The following is a 15,251-nucleotide window of genomic DNA, read 5'->3' on the forward strand; positions in this document are numbered from 1 at the left end:
GGGTTAACAGTTTAACTATTTTGGGGAAATAAGCCCTAATGTTACTTATTTTAAAGTCTAAACATAAGTAAGTATGGCTGAACTACTGCATGAGTCCTCATGAGATCTCGACAGGAGGCAGCTCCACCCCCAACCTCAATCCTATCAATATGGAAGTAGCATAAAGGCCCTTTCAGAACTAGGTGTACTGAGGGGTTCCCTCGTCTTTTTACCAGAAGTGGAAAAAAGTGAGTAATAATTAAATTATGACAATTGAATTAGTTCAAACCTGTTTGTTTGCTTCAATGAGGTTTATTTTGCATTAATGTAATTGAATATTACAACTGTGAACCAACAGAACGTTATAAAATGTAAAAGTCCATGCACGTTTTGAAACAATTTTAAATAAAAATAATCTGCATAAAGTTTCATCTGTCATGACAAAGAAATCACTATGCCAACTATGAAGGAGGCTTAGTGTTTGCAAATAAAATAATTTGATTGCACCATAAGAAAAAAAAAATGCAGCTCTCTGTCAGAAATTAATCCATTACATTTTTTTTCTCTTAGGACAAGCAGCTTATAAATTGCACTTAGTCCTGTAAGAACCTTAACGCTGCTTCTGGAGTGACAGAATATTCAGGATGGGTAAGGTTAGGGGGTAGGGAACGCCTCCTATCGAGATCCATAAGGAAGAATTAGGGCACTATTCTCAAAGTCATGTCCCCCCGGAAGAAGGGAAGGCCAACTCTGAACCAGCCTTTCCAGTCAAAGCAGGCAGGTGCACACCCTTGTTGAGGCTAGCAAGAACCTCTGATAGTTAAGGATGTAATGACTCATTTCATACGCCCATCTCACATTCATTTCAATACTTAGGCCTAATTTAATTTAGAACTTTATTAGTAATAATAATTAAGGAATAATTATTTATAAATTGTCTCAAATTTAACTACAAACAATAATAAATACGAAATCAAAATTAATCAAAATTCACCTTATTACATATAAAATTCAAAAGTTATAAAGTGAACTAAAGTCAGTGATACAGTGTGCAGGGATGATTGTTGAAGAGTGAAGAGAGCAGATATTTGAAAGGTGAAGAGGAGAGAGGGATCTGAAAGAAGTGAAGCAAGATTATTATTATAAAGAAACTGGTTACATTTATTCAGCAGTATTTGAAAGGTTACTTTATTAAATTCTTATTATCACTGAAGTACAAAGAAGCAGAAGACAGACATTGGGTGAGAAAATTCCTTTTAAGTTTAATAGTGATTCATTGGAAGAACATAAAACCCAGGAACATTCGATTTGGCTAATAATTCAATTTTAATATAATTAAAATTTAACAACAATTATTTTTCAAAATTACAATATCTTTTATAAAATAAAATACCCAATATTTCTATTTCATTAAGCCAGCACGACCACCCTGCCCTAAAAATTAAGAATTGTATTTAAAAATTTACCATTATTGTATCCTCCATCTTGTTTCAAAATTCAAACTTGTATGTCAATTAATTTATCATCATTAAAATTTCACATTTATATCATACTGAGTTATTTGTTATTTCTAACTATAATCATCAAAACAATGGGAAGATAACAAGATTAATAATGAGAACAATGATTACATTGATACACAACACAATATATCATCCAAAGATAATATGTCGGTGGAAGATATAATGAAAACTCTAATCCCTAATAACTACATAAATGAAGAACAAAAACAATGTTTGATCAATCTACTATACCGATATAGGGACGTTTTCTCAGACAAACCCGGATGTTGCACTAAATATGAACACGAATTAAATATAGAAAATCCTAAAAATTTTAAATCATTAACCTATCCAGTACCTCAAGCATACCAAGACGCTGTACAAGTTGAGATTCAACGCATGGAGAACCTTAACATAATCGAGAGAAGCAAAAGTACCTACGTAAATGCTATCATCCCAGTAGTTAAAAAGTCTGGAGAAATTCGATTGTGTTTAGATGCCCGCAAAGTAAACGCCATAATTAAACCAGATTTCGAATGTAACCGCAGTGTTAGCGAAATTCTGAGTAAATGTAGAAACGCAAAATTTATAAGCAGTGTAGACTTAACGGCTTCATATTGGCAAATCCCACTTACTAAAAATTCGCGTCAATACACCGCATTCCAATTTAGAGGCAAGACCTACCAGTACAAAGTCACACCATTTGGAATTTCTACTTCCCAAGCTGCACTAGTAAGAGCTCTTGATAACGTGTTTGATGATGAGATAGAAGCTTTCACAGCAATTTACGTTGATGACATATGTATCATTTCCCCCGATTTCAATACACATCTACAACACCTAGAATACATATTCAAAAAGCTAGCTGAAGCCAACATGACAATAAACTTTGAAAAATCTCAATTCTGTAAAGATTCTGTACCATTCCTAGGTTTTACTCTAACAAATGAAGGTCTTTGTTTGGATAACAGTAAGATTGATCCAATTCTAAACTTCCCAACTCCCAGAAGTCGTACACAATTAAAAGCATTCCTCGGATGTATCAATTATTACAATAAATTTATTCATAAATTCTCTGAAACAGTCCAGCCACTATTACGGCTAACGTCAAAGAAGGTTAAATTTCATTGGACTAGAGATGATGATACAACATTCAACAAAATTAAACAGCTGTTCATAAAAACTAACACTCTAACACACCCCGATCCATCCAAAGAATTCTACTTACAGACCGATGCGTCCGAATTTGCAATTGGCGGACATCTATATCAAATAAAAGACAATAACGAAAAAGCTGCAATTATGTTCATATCACGCACATTACAACCAGCAGAACAGCGTTTCACCACAACCGAAAAGGAATTATTGGCTATAATCCACTGCCTACAGAAGTGTCGATACATTGTTATGGGCGTTAAGTTAACAGTAATTACAGATAACCACGCCTTAACTTTTTTGAAAACCTGCCGTTTGCTAAACAATAGATTAGCAAGATGGATATTGGCTATACAAGAGTACGACTTTAAAATAATCCATTGCAAAGGGACGGACAACATTACTGCTGACACTCTCAGTCATATATCCCCACAACACATGTCAAGCGATGCAAACAACCTCACTGAGTTATCTATTCATTACATCGAAAGAATTCCCGACCAACATCTACAAGATCAACTCCGAAACTTACCTCAGCTTCAACATCAAGACCCTAAACTACAACCACTTATAGAAATCTTACAGTCACCTATGGAAACAAATGAATTTCAACAATTATATACTAATTATCGTTTATATGACAACACTTTACTACAAAAATTTAAGGGCAAATGGCTTATAGTCATCCCAGAATCAGTAATTAAACCACTAATACTAGAATGCCATCTCTATTATCTACACTGCGGTGCAAAAAAATGTTTCCTGTTACTGCGTGAAAATTTTATTTTCAAGAATATGCATCAAACAATCAGGCAACTGTTATCATCATGTGATAAATGTCAGCGCTGCAAAATCAACAACCATCCACTCAACAGTCAAGCCAAAGGAGTTAAATGCAGAGAGAAGAATGACCAGTTAGCAGTTGACATCATAGGTCCCTTACCGACTAGTGTAGGAAATACAAAATACATGTTAATTATTATTGACATATTTACCAAATTCGTTAAACTTTATCCACTGTAAAGAGCAACAACCAGAAGTATATTACATAAATTATTTCACCATCACTTTCCTAATTACGGTTTTCCTAAACGAATTCAATCAGATAACGGAACCCAATTTAAAAGTAACGAATGGATCAGGAAATTTGAATCCCACGGCATACAATTAATATACAGTCCAGTGTATCACCCCAGTTTTAATTTGGCAGAACGGCCAATTAGAGAAATAAAGCGCTGTCTCAGAACATATTGTTCACAGAATCATAAGAGATGGGTGAAATATGTACCTGTTATAAATGAATGTCTTAATGAAATTTACCATGAATCAACTGGATTCACACCAAACGAACTACAGTTTGGAACAAGAAATATCAGATTTTGGGAAAAATATGTATCAAACCCTCTAGCTGAAGAAGTACCAATCGAACACAAACTACTGATTGCAAGGCGTAAACTTGAAGAAAGTAGAAAGAAGAGATCTGATAAGATAAATGAAAAGAGAAAACCAGTTTCTCTCCAAATTAATGACCAAGTATTGGTAAAGTCCCATCACCTTTCTAAAGCTATAGCTGGTGAAACATCAAAATTATTTGAAGTGTACGAAGGACCATTCATAATTCAAGAAATCCTCGGGAAATCGACCTACCAAATTTCTGATTTATCCCAAGAGCATGTATATGGACCTTATCATATATCCTCTTTGAAGCCATATAAAAACTCGGTCAACAACGATACAGAAGATACTGAAGTTGACGCGTTGGGACCTGTGTGAAATTAATACTATTTCCCCAAATAAACAGTGCAACTATACACCCAGTGACATAGACACTTTTAATCAATACTATATAAACATTTTCCTATCAGGAGGGGATAATAATTTGTTAGTGGAAAGTATACCGCTATTCGGTACACAATTCATTAAATGTGTATTTCCAAAAAAAAAACTATGTCCTTTGACATTGAGTTAATATTTGCCATTGATCTAATGTTTCTCTATTGTTTGTTTATTGTATACTAAGAAACTTGTAACTTTGTTCGTTGGCTTAGCTTAAATACTACCTAACCCTAATGTTAATTTTGTTCTCTTTTTTTTCCTATTGTTTGTTTGTTAATTAAATTTATTAAATAGTATGTATGATCATCAATTAATTCACTCATTTAATGTGGTTCATCCTTCTCTTTAAGTATCACACATCTATATGTATCATTTGCTATTCATTCGTCATTGTATCGAAACCATGTTCATTTATTTCACATGATTTCTGAGGGGATATTGTAATGACTCATTTCATACGCCCATCTCACATTCATTTCAATACTTAGGCCTAATTTAATTTAGAACTTTATTAGTAATAATAATTAAGGAATAATTATTTATAAATTGTCTCAAATTTAACTACAAACAATAATAAATACAAAATCAAAATTAATCAAAATTCACCTTATTACATATAAAATTCAAAAGTTATAAAGTGAACTAAAGTCAGTGATACAGTGTGCAGGGATGATTGTTGAAGAGTGAAGAGAGCAGATATTTGAAAGGTGAAGAGGAGAGAGGGATCTGAAAGAAGTGAAGCAAGATTATTATTATAAAGAAACTGGTTACATTTATTCAGCAGTATTTGAAAGGTTACTTTATTAAATTCTTATTATCACTGAAGTACAAAGAAGCAGAAGACAGACATTGGGTGAGAAAATTCCTTTTAAGTTTAATAGTGATTCATTGGAAGAACATAAAACCCAGGAACATTCGATTTGGCTAATAATTCAATTTTAATATAATTAAAATTTAACAACAATTATTTTTCAAAATTACAATATCTTTTATAAAATAAAATACCCAATATTTCTATTTCATTAAGCCAGCACGACCACCCTGCCCTAAAAATTAAGAATTGTATTTAAAAATTTACCATTATTGTATCCTCCATCTTGTTTCAAAATTCAAACTTGTATGTCAATTAATTTATCATCATTAAAATTTCACATTTATATCATACTGAGTTATTTGTTATTTCTAACTATAATCATCAGAATACAAATTAAGTTTAACCATTTATTTAAAGTGTATAATAGTAATAGTATATTACAAGGAATGAACCCCACCAAACTCCAACAGTCATCTCCCACAGTAGACTAGACCTATAGAATTGCCCTTGCACCCCAGAATCTTGACATCTGTGGTTAGTGATGTGCCTGTGCCGCTCATGGACATCCATAGGGTTGCCCAGATTTAAGTAACACATATTTTTGCTGTGCCCAGTGGTAGATTCAACTGGAAGGTATAAACCAGCCAGAAGTGATCCCTACTGGGTCCATTACATCATTAGAAGAACTTTATAAATAATGTACAGAATAAAACTCAGCCTAAAAACACTCAAATGACATCATCAAACTTAAACGCTTGAAATCAGATGAAAATAGCTTGTCCCATGTATTTACAGCAGCATGCATATGCTGGTTCAATATAAACAAAATCATCAAATGTTTTATACATCTGAACCAAACCACTACAACACAGTGACTCTACCGACCTAGACCATCTTATAAAACCACATTAAAGGGTTCAAATGTAAATTCAAGCAATAACAGATTACAGTGTTAATATACTTACCAAGATCTTTAAATAAACTCATGGCACGATAGTGTTGCATTTTTGAAAGCAAAACAAAAAGGTCATCCACAGAATGGTTTTGATTTCCCCATGAAGTCAATAGCTCATCTGTGGGTGAATCTTTTCTGCGGATATATTGAAGGTACGTGTAATCAAATCCCATATGTTCACCACCTGATAAACATACATTTAGTTTTAAAATAACATTTTTGCTTACAGTAAAATTAATTCAGTATAAGATTTATTTGGCATGACATTAAAATAATAAAATTAGATGTTAAGGGCACAACACATTTTTATTTTCTCCAATTACAAAACATATGAGAAAGTATTGTGATGGTGCAGAAAATATGTTTAGGTGGAAATATTCATTGAATATACTGAGTAAGAAAATTGTGTTTTGTGAAAAAAAATGCATTTCTATATCCTAATAATATTATAAATGTGAAAGTGCCTTTGTTTGTTTGTTTTGCTTTCACACGAAAAATATTCAACCGATTGCACTGACATTTTTCATGGACATTCATACAGTCCCAGGGATAAATATGGGCTTATTATTATTTCAAAAACTTTCCGGGCAATGCCCCACTGATCTTTATAGTAGCGAAAAATTCCATCTTGGTCTCTAAAGCTATTATATTAATTAAGAGAATGTTACATTTTTGTTTTGAAAAGTTAATAGTTCATATTATTTTATGTTTGTTTATAAAAGATTAATAAATAACTTAGGAGTTTATACCACATAAGTACACACACACAGGAATCCATACAAGAAGAAGAACATACACCCATGCAATTTTGATAACTTACAATAAACATATATAAATCAATAGATTTTAAAATTAAGGAAAACTAACAACCTATTTTAGAGTTAAAATTAACATAAAAAAAATTATCATACATATAAGATAGAAACACATAAACTATTGTAAAATTGAATCATCAGATAAAAAAATATAATAATAATAATTTCTTTAGACCAAATACCACAGAATACATTAAATCTTAATATCAAGGAGATTGTTATGCAGAGTAAGTTTACAACACCTGGAGTTATAAAGTGAATTTAGATCAGCTGGTGACTTTACAATAATGGAATTTTTATTCTTTTGAATGATGGCTTAATAGGAGACTGAGAAAAAGCATTTCTCATCAAAGTTAATAAACATTTGAGTTATTAAATACAGTAATACTTTTATTATTTGTATTAAATTGGTGAATCTCGATTTTTGAATCCAAGAACAGAAAAGACATTTACTAGATGATGAACACTTGAATATTGGATGACAACCAGAACTCTCAGATCAGCAAAGATTACTACTACCAGTATTAAATCTACACTAAGCCGACAAGGATGATTGGAAGGTAAATAAGTGTCAATGGAACATACAAAGTAAAACTGGATTTGAACTCAAGTAAGATCTACCTAATTTATGATTCAAAATCTTTCAAAATTCAAACCCATTTTTGTATAAATTCAAATTTAACATGTACCTCAATTTTTCCTATGTTGGATATAATTTTTTTTATGTGCCCATGGCAGTATAATCCACGAAACCCTGTATGTGAAAAATAAACTCAATAGCAATTATTGTAAATCAAACGTTTATTTATTTATATCAATAGCTAGTTAAGCAAGGGCAAATTACAGGTTAAATAAATAAATAAAGCAAAAAAAGAAGAAAAATTTAACAAGAACATGTCTAATGTAATTACCAGTTCTGTGTAAACATTGTTTATTGTTTTCAATTTGTTGAAATTTATAGTGAGTACATTCTATAAGGAATAATCAACATTTTTCACATCGTTTTATATTTCAGCGATTAGGTAAGTACTCATTTACCTTAGAAATGTCTTAAAACATAAGATGGTCAAAATTTGACTCTGAAGACACCCTTTTAAGCAGTCGATAAGAACTATTCTAGTTCGCTGGACTGTGCTTTTGAACTAATGTACCAACTCCAGCTCTAAATGTTCTAAAATATTAAAAATATTTTTCAGTTTATAAAGAAACAAACATTTAAATAGTGTCATTATTAATGTACTTGTAGTTGATGGACTCGTTATAAAAGTAGAAGAAAGAGGAATAAGTCTAATATGCTAAGCTGATGATCTGGTGCTTATCGTGAAGGGAAAAAATAAAGACACACTGGAACGCCTCTCTCAAGAAGCCCTATACTTTATGAGCAACTAGTGTCAAGGGGGAGGTCTACGGATTAACCCATCAAAAGCAAGTATGATAACCTTTACCAGGAAAAGAGAGTTCGAGCTTGTACAGCCTGTTCTGAAAGTCATAAGTATAAAACATTCAGTTGCAGTCAAGTATCTAGGGGTAGGCTAGTTCTAGATAAAAGGCTAAAATGGAACCCACATATTGAAAACATATTATTCAAAGCAACAAAGGCCCTCGAGGCTTGTAAAAGACTCTTTGGAGAGAAGCCCAAAATGATTTATTGGATCTCAGAAGGTAATAATAAAACCAATGGTCACATATGCCGCTTTAGTGTGGTGGCTGAAAGAACAAAAAAACATTTGCCAAGAGGCTACAGAGTCTTCAAAGGTGAGCTTGCAAAAGCATCACAGGAGCAATTAGTTCCTGTCCAACTCTGGCAAGTGAAGCGGTACTGGGATACACTCCTCTGAGACAGGAGGTCAGGAAGACAGCCGTAAGTGCTATGAAGCTTCTGGAAAAAAGGTGATCAAGTCTACCTCCTCAGAAGGGCATATAAAAATAACTCAGAAGTTTCCTGAGGCCGAAATATTAACCTACGTATCAGAAAGTAAGGTTAAGAAAACTCCTTTGAAAAACCAAACCTAGTCTCTATTGAAGATAGGGAAAATGGAGTAATAAGGAGGCCTACTCTATTAAAGGAGCCCAGAAGTTTTACACAGATAGATCACGCCCTAACTCTAGGGCAGGATTTGGAATATATGGACCAGGAGTTAACTTAACATTGCCCCTGGGAAAACGCGCTACGGTCTTCCAAGCAAAGTCATGGCAACAGAATCATACACCAGAAGATTCATACAAATGAGGCCAAAAAGAGCACAGTTCTTAATCCTCTTTGATAGCCAGGCTGCACTAAACGTACTTGATGCCTGCTCGTTTGACTCGAAAGCAGTACAGGAATGTAAGAATTTTCCAGTGGAACTGGTAAAGAAGAACAGAGTTACACTCGGTTGGGTGCCGGGCAACAAGGGTATTCATGGAAATGAAAAAGCAGATACCCTTACCAAAATAGGTACAGAATCCCTAATGGTAGGGTCTGAGCCGGGCTGTGGAATAGCTTTCTCCTACAGCAAATCTCTTGTAAAAGATTGGGAAAATAGGATTAGATCCTTAAACTGGAGTAGGGTCTCAGGACTAAGACAATCTAAAATGTTTATCTCTCCTTATGCTAAAGAGTGGGTAGCTTGCCAGAAGAAAGTAAGGAGGATATAAGATTGATATTATGAATGTTGACATGACGTCCCTTAGCAAACGATGAAGGTGTGTCTTAGTCAGACTGATGAATGCAGACTCTGTGGAGAAGCAGAAGAATCAGCAGAACACATATGGCTATACTGTCCTGCAATCTCTAAAAGTAGGAAAAATTCCTAGTGGTGTATCTTCTCAGCCCCAAGGACATCAGAGAACAGGAGCCCTCAAATTTGATTGGCTTCTGTAAAAGTCTCAGATTCTGAGGGCACAAACATAAGTAAAGGAGGTGCAAAGGTCCTTATAGGATTACGTCCATATAAAGGTAACCGTCTCTCTCCCACAAATATATAAAAAAAGGTAGTTCCAAAATATTAACGCAAAAACGGCTTCTTCTGGTGTTTAAAATTGTTAACCATGCAGTTTGTTTTTGATGAGCGGAAACAAAAAAAAGTCATTGGGTGCCAAATCAGGGCTGTGTGGTTGATGACCCATCAACTCGACCTTCCAACTGGTTAAAAATGTAAAAATTTGTGAAAGCTTGCATTGTCATGATAAAGAATGATTCACCTCTTCTTTGACATTTTCAGAATTTCTCCTAACTTCTGGCAAACAAATAGTTGTATATCATTCAGGTTGACCATGTTATGTTGCTCTAATGCCAGTGTTGCCACATGCCCGGTAATGCCACAGAAACGGCCAACCATTTGCTTCTATGTGCTTCTTCTGCGAACATCTTTTGTTAGATTTGTCTCATCTTGTAAGATCCACACAGTTCATTGCTGTTTTGTTTCAGAATCATCCATGATTCCCTAACCTAAGCAGATTATATACCGAACTTTTGATGGATTTTAGCAAATTTTTCCAACATTTCAACACACACCAGTTAATGTGAGTCTTCTTTTGAGCAATGGTCAGGTCAAGCGTGGTCCAATGGGAACAACATTTTTTATGGCCAATTTATAATGTAGTATCTTGTTGATGCTTGTCATTCTACGACTGATTTTGGACGGCCTTCATGGATTTCGTCCTGGAGTGAACATCAGCCACGTTTGAACTCATTGTACCATTTTTTTACAGTGCTCTACCACGGGGCTTCATTGCTATATAATATATTAAGTTCATTGTTGCATTCTTTGTTGTGATAATCCATGTTAAAAATCATGAAAAATAATTGCACAAATGAGTTCACAGGTCAATTCCAGTTTTACTAGTGTCTGCACTTTTCAATTAACTGCAAACAACACTAATAGAACTCACATAAAAAATGTTGTGATTGAGATTATGTTCAACAATGTAAAGTTTACACCGGATATGCCAGCTGATAATCAGAAACGGTCAGTTTTGTTAAGGTCGAAAATAACATAGCAAACCTCATAATATAACAGTTACGTTCAAATAGAGTTGTTATATAATAAAAACTCCAAAGTGTTCTACCACGGCAAAGCAGGCTGATAGCACCAAGATGCTGTAGCAATAATTTGACCGGAAGAGGATTTATTTATTTTAATATAAGTTGTATTAGTAGAATATAGTAAATAGTTTATATAGGTTAAAATATCTTACCTAACTCTTCCCACTTGTCACCGGCATCCAAGATCCTACACAAGGGCTTTCTAACAGAATATGGTAATTCATATACAAACATTTTCCGTGACATGTTTAAAAATCTGAAAAAAAAAACAAAAAGTTATCCATAATAAGAACACAAGATTTAAAACTATATGTTACAGTTTTAGATTTGGTACCTCTTAACTGTCAGACTTGCAACTGTTAAATGGATGTCTGGCAGGAAACAGACATTTGGGAATTCCATTCTTAAATTTATTTGTTTTTTTAACAGATCCTATGATCCACTCAGTTTAATTTCATTCTTTACATGCGCATAACAAATATTTTTCAAATTCTATTTCAAAAATGCACAAAAGCTTGGCTCAATAATATATAACAAATCTCAGAATAAGATTGGCAATGAATGGTAATTTTCATGATTTTAAACACAATGATGAAACAACGTCCAATAATGAATAAGAACCTTATACACATTTTTACATGATAAACACAATTTATTTTCAGTTTCCTAGCAGCTATTGTTATCAAAAATACACCATACAATATAAAAATATCCCGATCTCGTACCTTGAAGACCAGACATATGGTAGGTCTGTAATGTGCGCAGTAGTCAATCGCGCATCTTCCCCCTACAAAATTTGTTATTGCCAAGTTCAAGTAGTTTGTGCTGAACTGGTTGCATAAACATAGCCGCATCTATTGATTCTCCCACCAAATGTGTGTTGAGGTGTGTTATTCATTTCCCACAAGCAGAAGTGAATAGTACACCAGAAATTTAGTGGAGAATGTGCCATGTTTACGGAGAAAACTTTATAAGCGATGGTACTGTACGTTAATGTTTAGTGATGGCCGAACTAATGTGCACGATGAAGAAGGTCAAGGACACAAGTCTGTCGCTAAAAACGACCTTGTTAAACAAATTGACAAAGGTCTTAGAGAAAACTGTAGATTCACAATAAATGCTTTGTCTTTGGAATTTCCAAAAGTGTCAATATCTTCTCTTTACTCTATTATTACAGACGAGTTAGGTGCCGAAGATGTTGACTGACACCCACAAAAATTGCTCCAGTTTTGACATTCCTTGAACCTGATACTCGGCCAACTTTAAACTTTTGACGTGATTCACACACAACACATTCACTCATGTTTTCTCTGTAAACACAGTACATTCTTTGATGGATTTTTTATGCATTATATCCTTCTGCTTGCAGGAAAAGAATAACACAGTATGAAGAACACGAAAATATAAATTTATAGAAACAAACATGATAGAATGAAAAAACAACTCTTTAATTACAAAATTACAAACTTACAAGCATTTCCAGGTATTGTGATCGGTATTGTTGTCGCTGTTATCTTATCTTTCTCGAGAATCCCGATTATGGCAGGCCACGCGGCATCACATGATTTACACGGTACATAATTGCCTTTCCATTACAATTCAATTTATATTTCTGATCAGCCCCTCTAGAATTTGATATTTTACTGATAGGTACTATCTCAAGGGATGTTTTTCTTTCGTTGACATCAGCACGGGGCAGCACATGCCGAAGCCCGCGCTGATGGCCGGAGGCACTCGCATTTTGGGTGGCGGAGTGTTATCAAGAATAAAAACAAGTTTTGTGTGTTTTTTCAATAAAGAGTTTAGTTTTTGTTTGGTAATGGTTGTTTATGTTGAATTTTTGTGTTTGGAGAAATGTAGGGGTAAAACACGGAAGTATAACAAAGCGACGCACCAACTGAACGGGCGGCGAGACACTGCAATCACGTTATCTACTAGACTGCTCGACTTTGACCTCTGTCTGAGGATGGGGAGGGGTTTGCGATAAGACAACTCCTGTTTTATATTGACGAAATATTGTTCTACGCTAATCTAGTAATCAGTAGAAGCAAAATGTCAAGTAACGATTCATGTCTGGGTGTGGTCGGTATAATCCCAAAGTACCGGAAAAGGTCTCGTTTATTCACGTGCTCTCGAGGTGCACAACCAGACACGCAAACCAACATTTGTATTCCAACTTTATCATTTTGGTGCCTACTTATTACGCATTATTATTCAATAAACTATATATTAAATTAATCAGTGAAACACCACAATTAAGTAATTTGGTATAATATTTGTCCTACTTAAGTTTTATTTTCTATAGCAAAGTTTTATTAAATAGATGAATGCAAAATCAACTAGTGACTGGTCATTCAACATTAGAGAAACATTTTTTTAACGAATAGTCACTAGTCATCAAACAGATGGAGGGTTAATGTCAACTTTTAATTCTTCATATCAGATGTTTTTAGGTATAACAGTTTGTTTATGTGCCGGTTAAGTTGTCACTCTACTTTGAAAGCATGTACAGAACACTCGTACATCAATAGCCCACCAAAAGAAGTAGTCACTTCAACAAGGAGCGACAAGTTACCTCTCACTAGCACAGTCACTGAGCAGAGAAACACCCTCCCCTGACAACAAAATGGCTGTGATAAACCTGCTCCCAGTGGCTACAGAGCAATACATTCCTTGATGCAAAAGTTTTTTCCCCATGCAAAACATATTCATAGCAATAGAAGTAGTCACTTCAATATATTACTGGCAGAATTTTGAGTGACATAAAAGGTACATAGTCTATATCAAAAAAATTAACAATTTCAAAAGAGAAGAACAATTACTGAAGCGGACAACAGAATAAATGACATCACCTGAATGTTATTAAATTAACCTATTTTAACAAAGATAATCTATGTTATTTTCCTCAAAGTCAACTAGATAAATTATATTATCATAACCACACACTTGCACTTCATGATTTGGTGCACCTGGAGAGACTTATCAACTAACTAATTATAAGCAATAGTTATACAAATATAATGAAAATTCATTAAACACAATATTAACAAACTAGCCTACCTTCAATAACGACAATTTACAAACTAGGTATACTAAATTTTTATTTTCCTTGTTTACTTCTTCTCATAACTTAGAATTTTTTTCTTGTTGAGTACAATAAAGACGGGCTTGCTCAAAAACACATGAGCCCTCACAACACATATTTATTAATTCATTTATCGTCAACTTGCCTTTAACTTTCTTCAAACATGCCTTGCAGTGACGGATTAACAAATAGGCCTACTATGCCTGGTCGTAAGGACCGCAACTCCTATCTTGTTTATACTGTTATCAGTAAAATGTACCGCATTAATCTTTTTTGCTGTATATACACACAATGTAATTAGGCCAATGAGACAGTTAATTACGACTTACGGCGCTTGGTTTTCAGTTTTTAAAGTTATTTTAGATGTTGCGGACCAATCGGATGTCACGCAGTGACTAGTACCGGGGCCAGAGTTACTCCAACGTATATGCATATAGGCTACATATTAGACAATTACGGAAAGAATAGAGTTTTATTTAACTCTTCTAGACAACAAATCCAAATGTAAATTTCGTGCCAATTTTAACTACGATATCTAAAAGCTGTTTTGTAATGTTATTTTTATGATAACTATTGACACGATATCAAAATAGCCACGATAGTTTAGCCCCTAGCGGCAATAGAGTAAAACGTCATTTTCTAGAAAGATAGCCCTCGTATTAAATTATGATAAACAAATGTCGGGGCTACTTATATCTGGATTCAGGTTAATTTCAGTCAATACCGTGACATCATATACACAAGAAGCAATGAATTTCTTTCAGCCTTGGATAATAGTGAGCAACACATTCACATTTTGATCATAATCCAGAAAACTTTGTTTCATTCGAAAATATGCATATTTCTAAAATCTAATCTAAATTTTGAGCTTCTTACTGAATATATCTTTTCATGAATTCAGTAACAGGCTCTTATTCCTTAAAGCTGATTTTAAATGGCATACAATTAATCGGGGAAGTTATTTCCATGCAAAAACATTAAAAGTGTTTTCCAATTTTTGGGAATTCAGGCATAGTTCAGAGTCTGTACAAGTTTCTCATAATGGCTTACACGAGTATCACATCTTGTATTTTGACACTCCTT

The 15,251-nt window shown here is 33.9% G+C and overlaps 1 protein-coding gene across 1 annotated transcript in view; it reads right to left on the reverse strand.

Moving 5' to 3' along the window:
• The window catches only part of LOC124371214 (serine/threonine-protein kinase pelle-like), a gene marked incomplete at its 3' end in the record, with an annotated part of 59,009 nt that extends 44,782 nt beyond the window's left edge, over nucleotides 1-14,227 (reverse strand). Inside the window, exons 1-3 of the mRNA XM_046829546.1 lie at nucleotides 14,144-14,227; nucleotides 11,236-11,339; nucleotides 6,252-6,425 (exon numbers count right to left, since the gene is read on the reverse strand). Coding sequence (XP_046685502.1) covers nucleotides 6,252-6,425; nucleotides 11,236-11,329 — 268 coding nt within the window. The remainder of the gene's footprint in view (nucleotides 1-6,251; nucleotides 6,426-11,235; nucleotides 11,340-14,143) is intronic.
• Nucleotides 14,228-15,251: the final 1,024 nt, after the last annotated feature.

The sequence above is a fragment of the Homalodisca vitripennis genome, unplaced genomic scaffold (genome assembly GCF_021130785.1).
Source record: "Homalodisca vitripennis isolate AUS2020 unplaced genomic scaffold, UT_GWSS_2.1 ScUCBcl_1104;HRSCAF=4318, whole genome shotgun sequence".
Taxonomy (NCBI): domain Eukaryota; kingdom Metazoa; phylum Arthropoda; class Insecta; order Hemiptera; family Cicadellidae; genus Homalodisca; species Homalodisca vitripennis.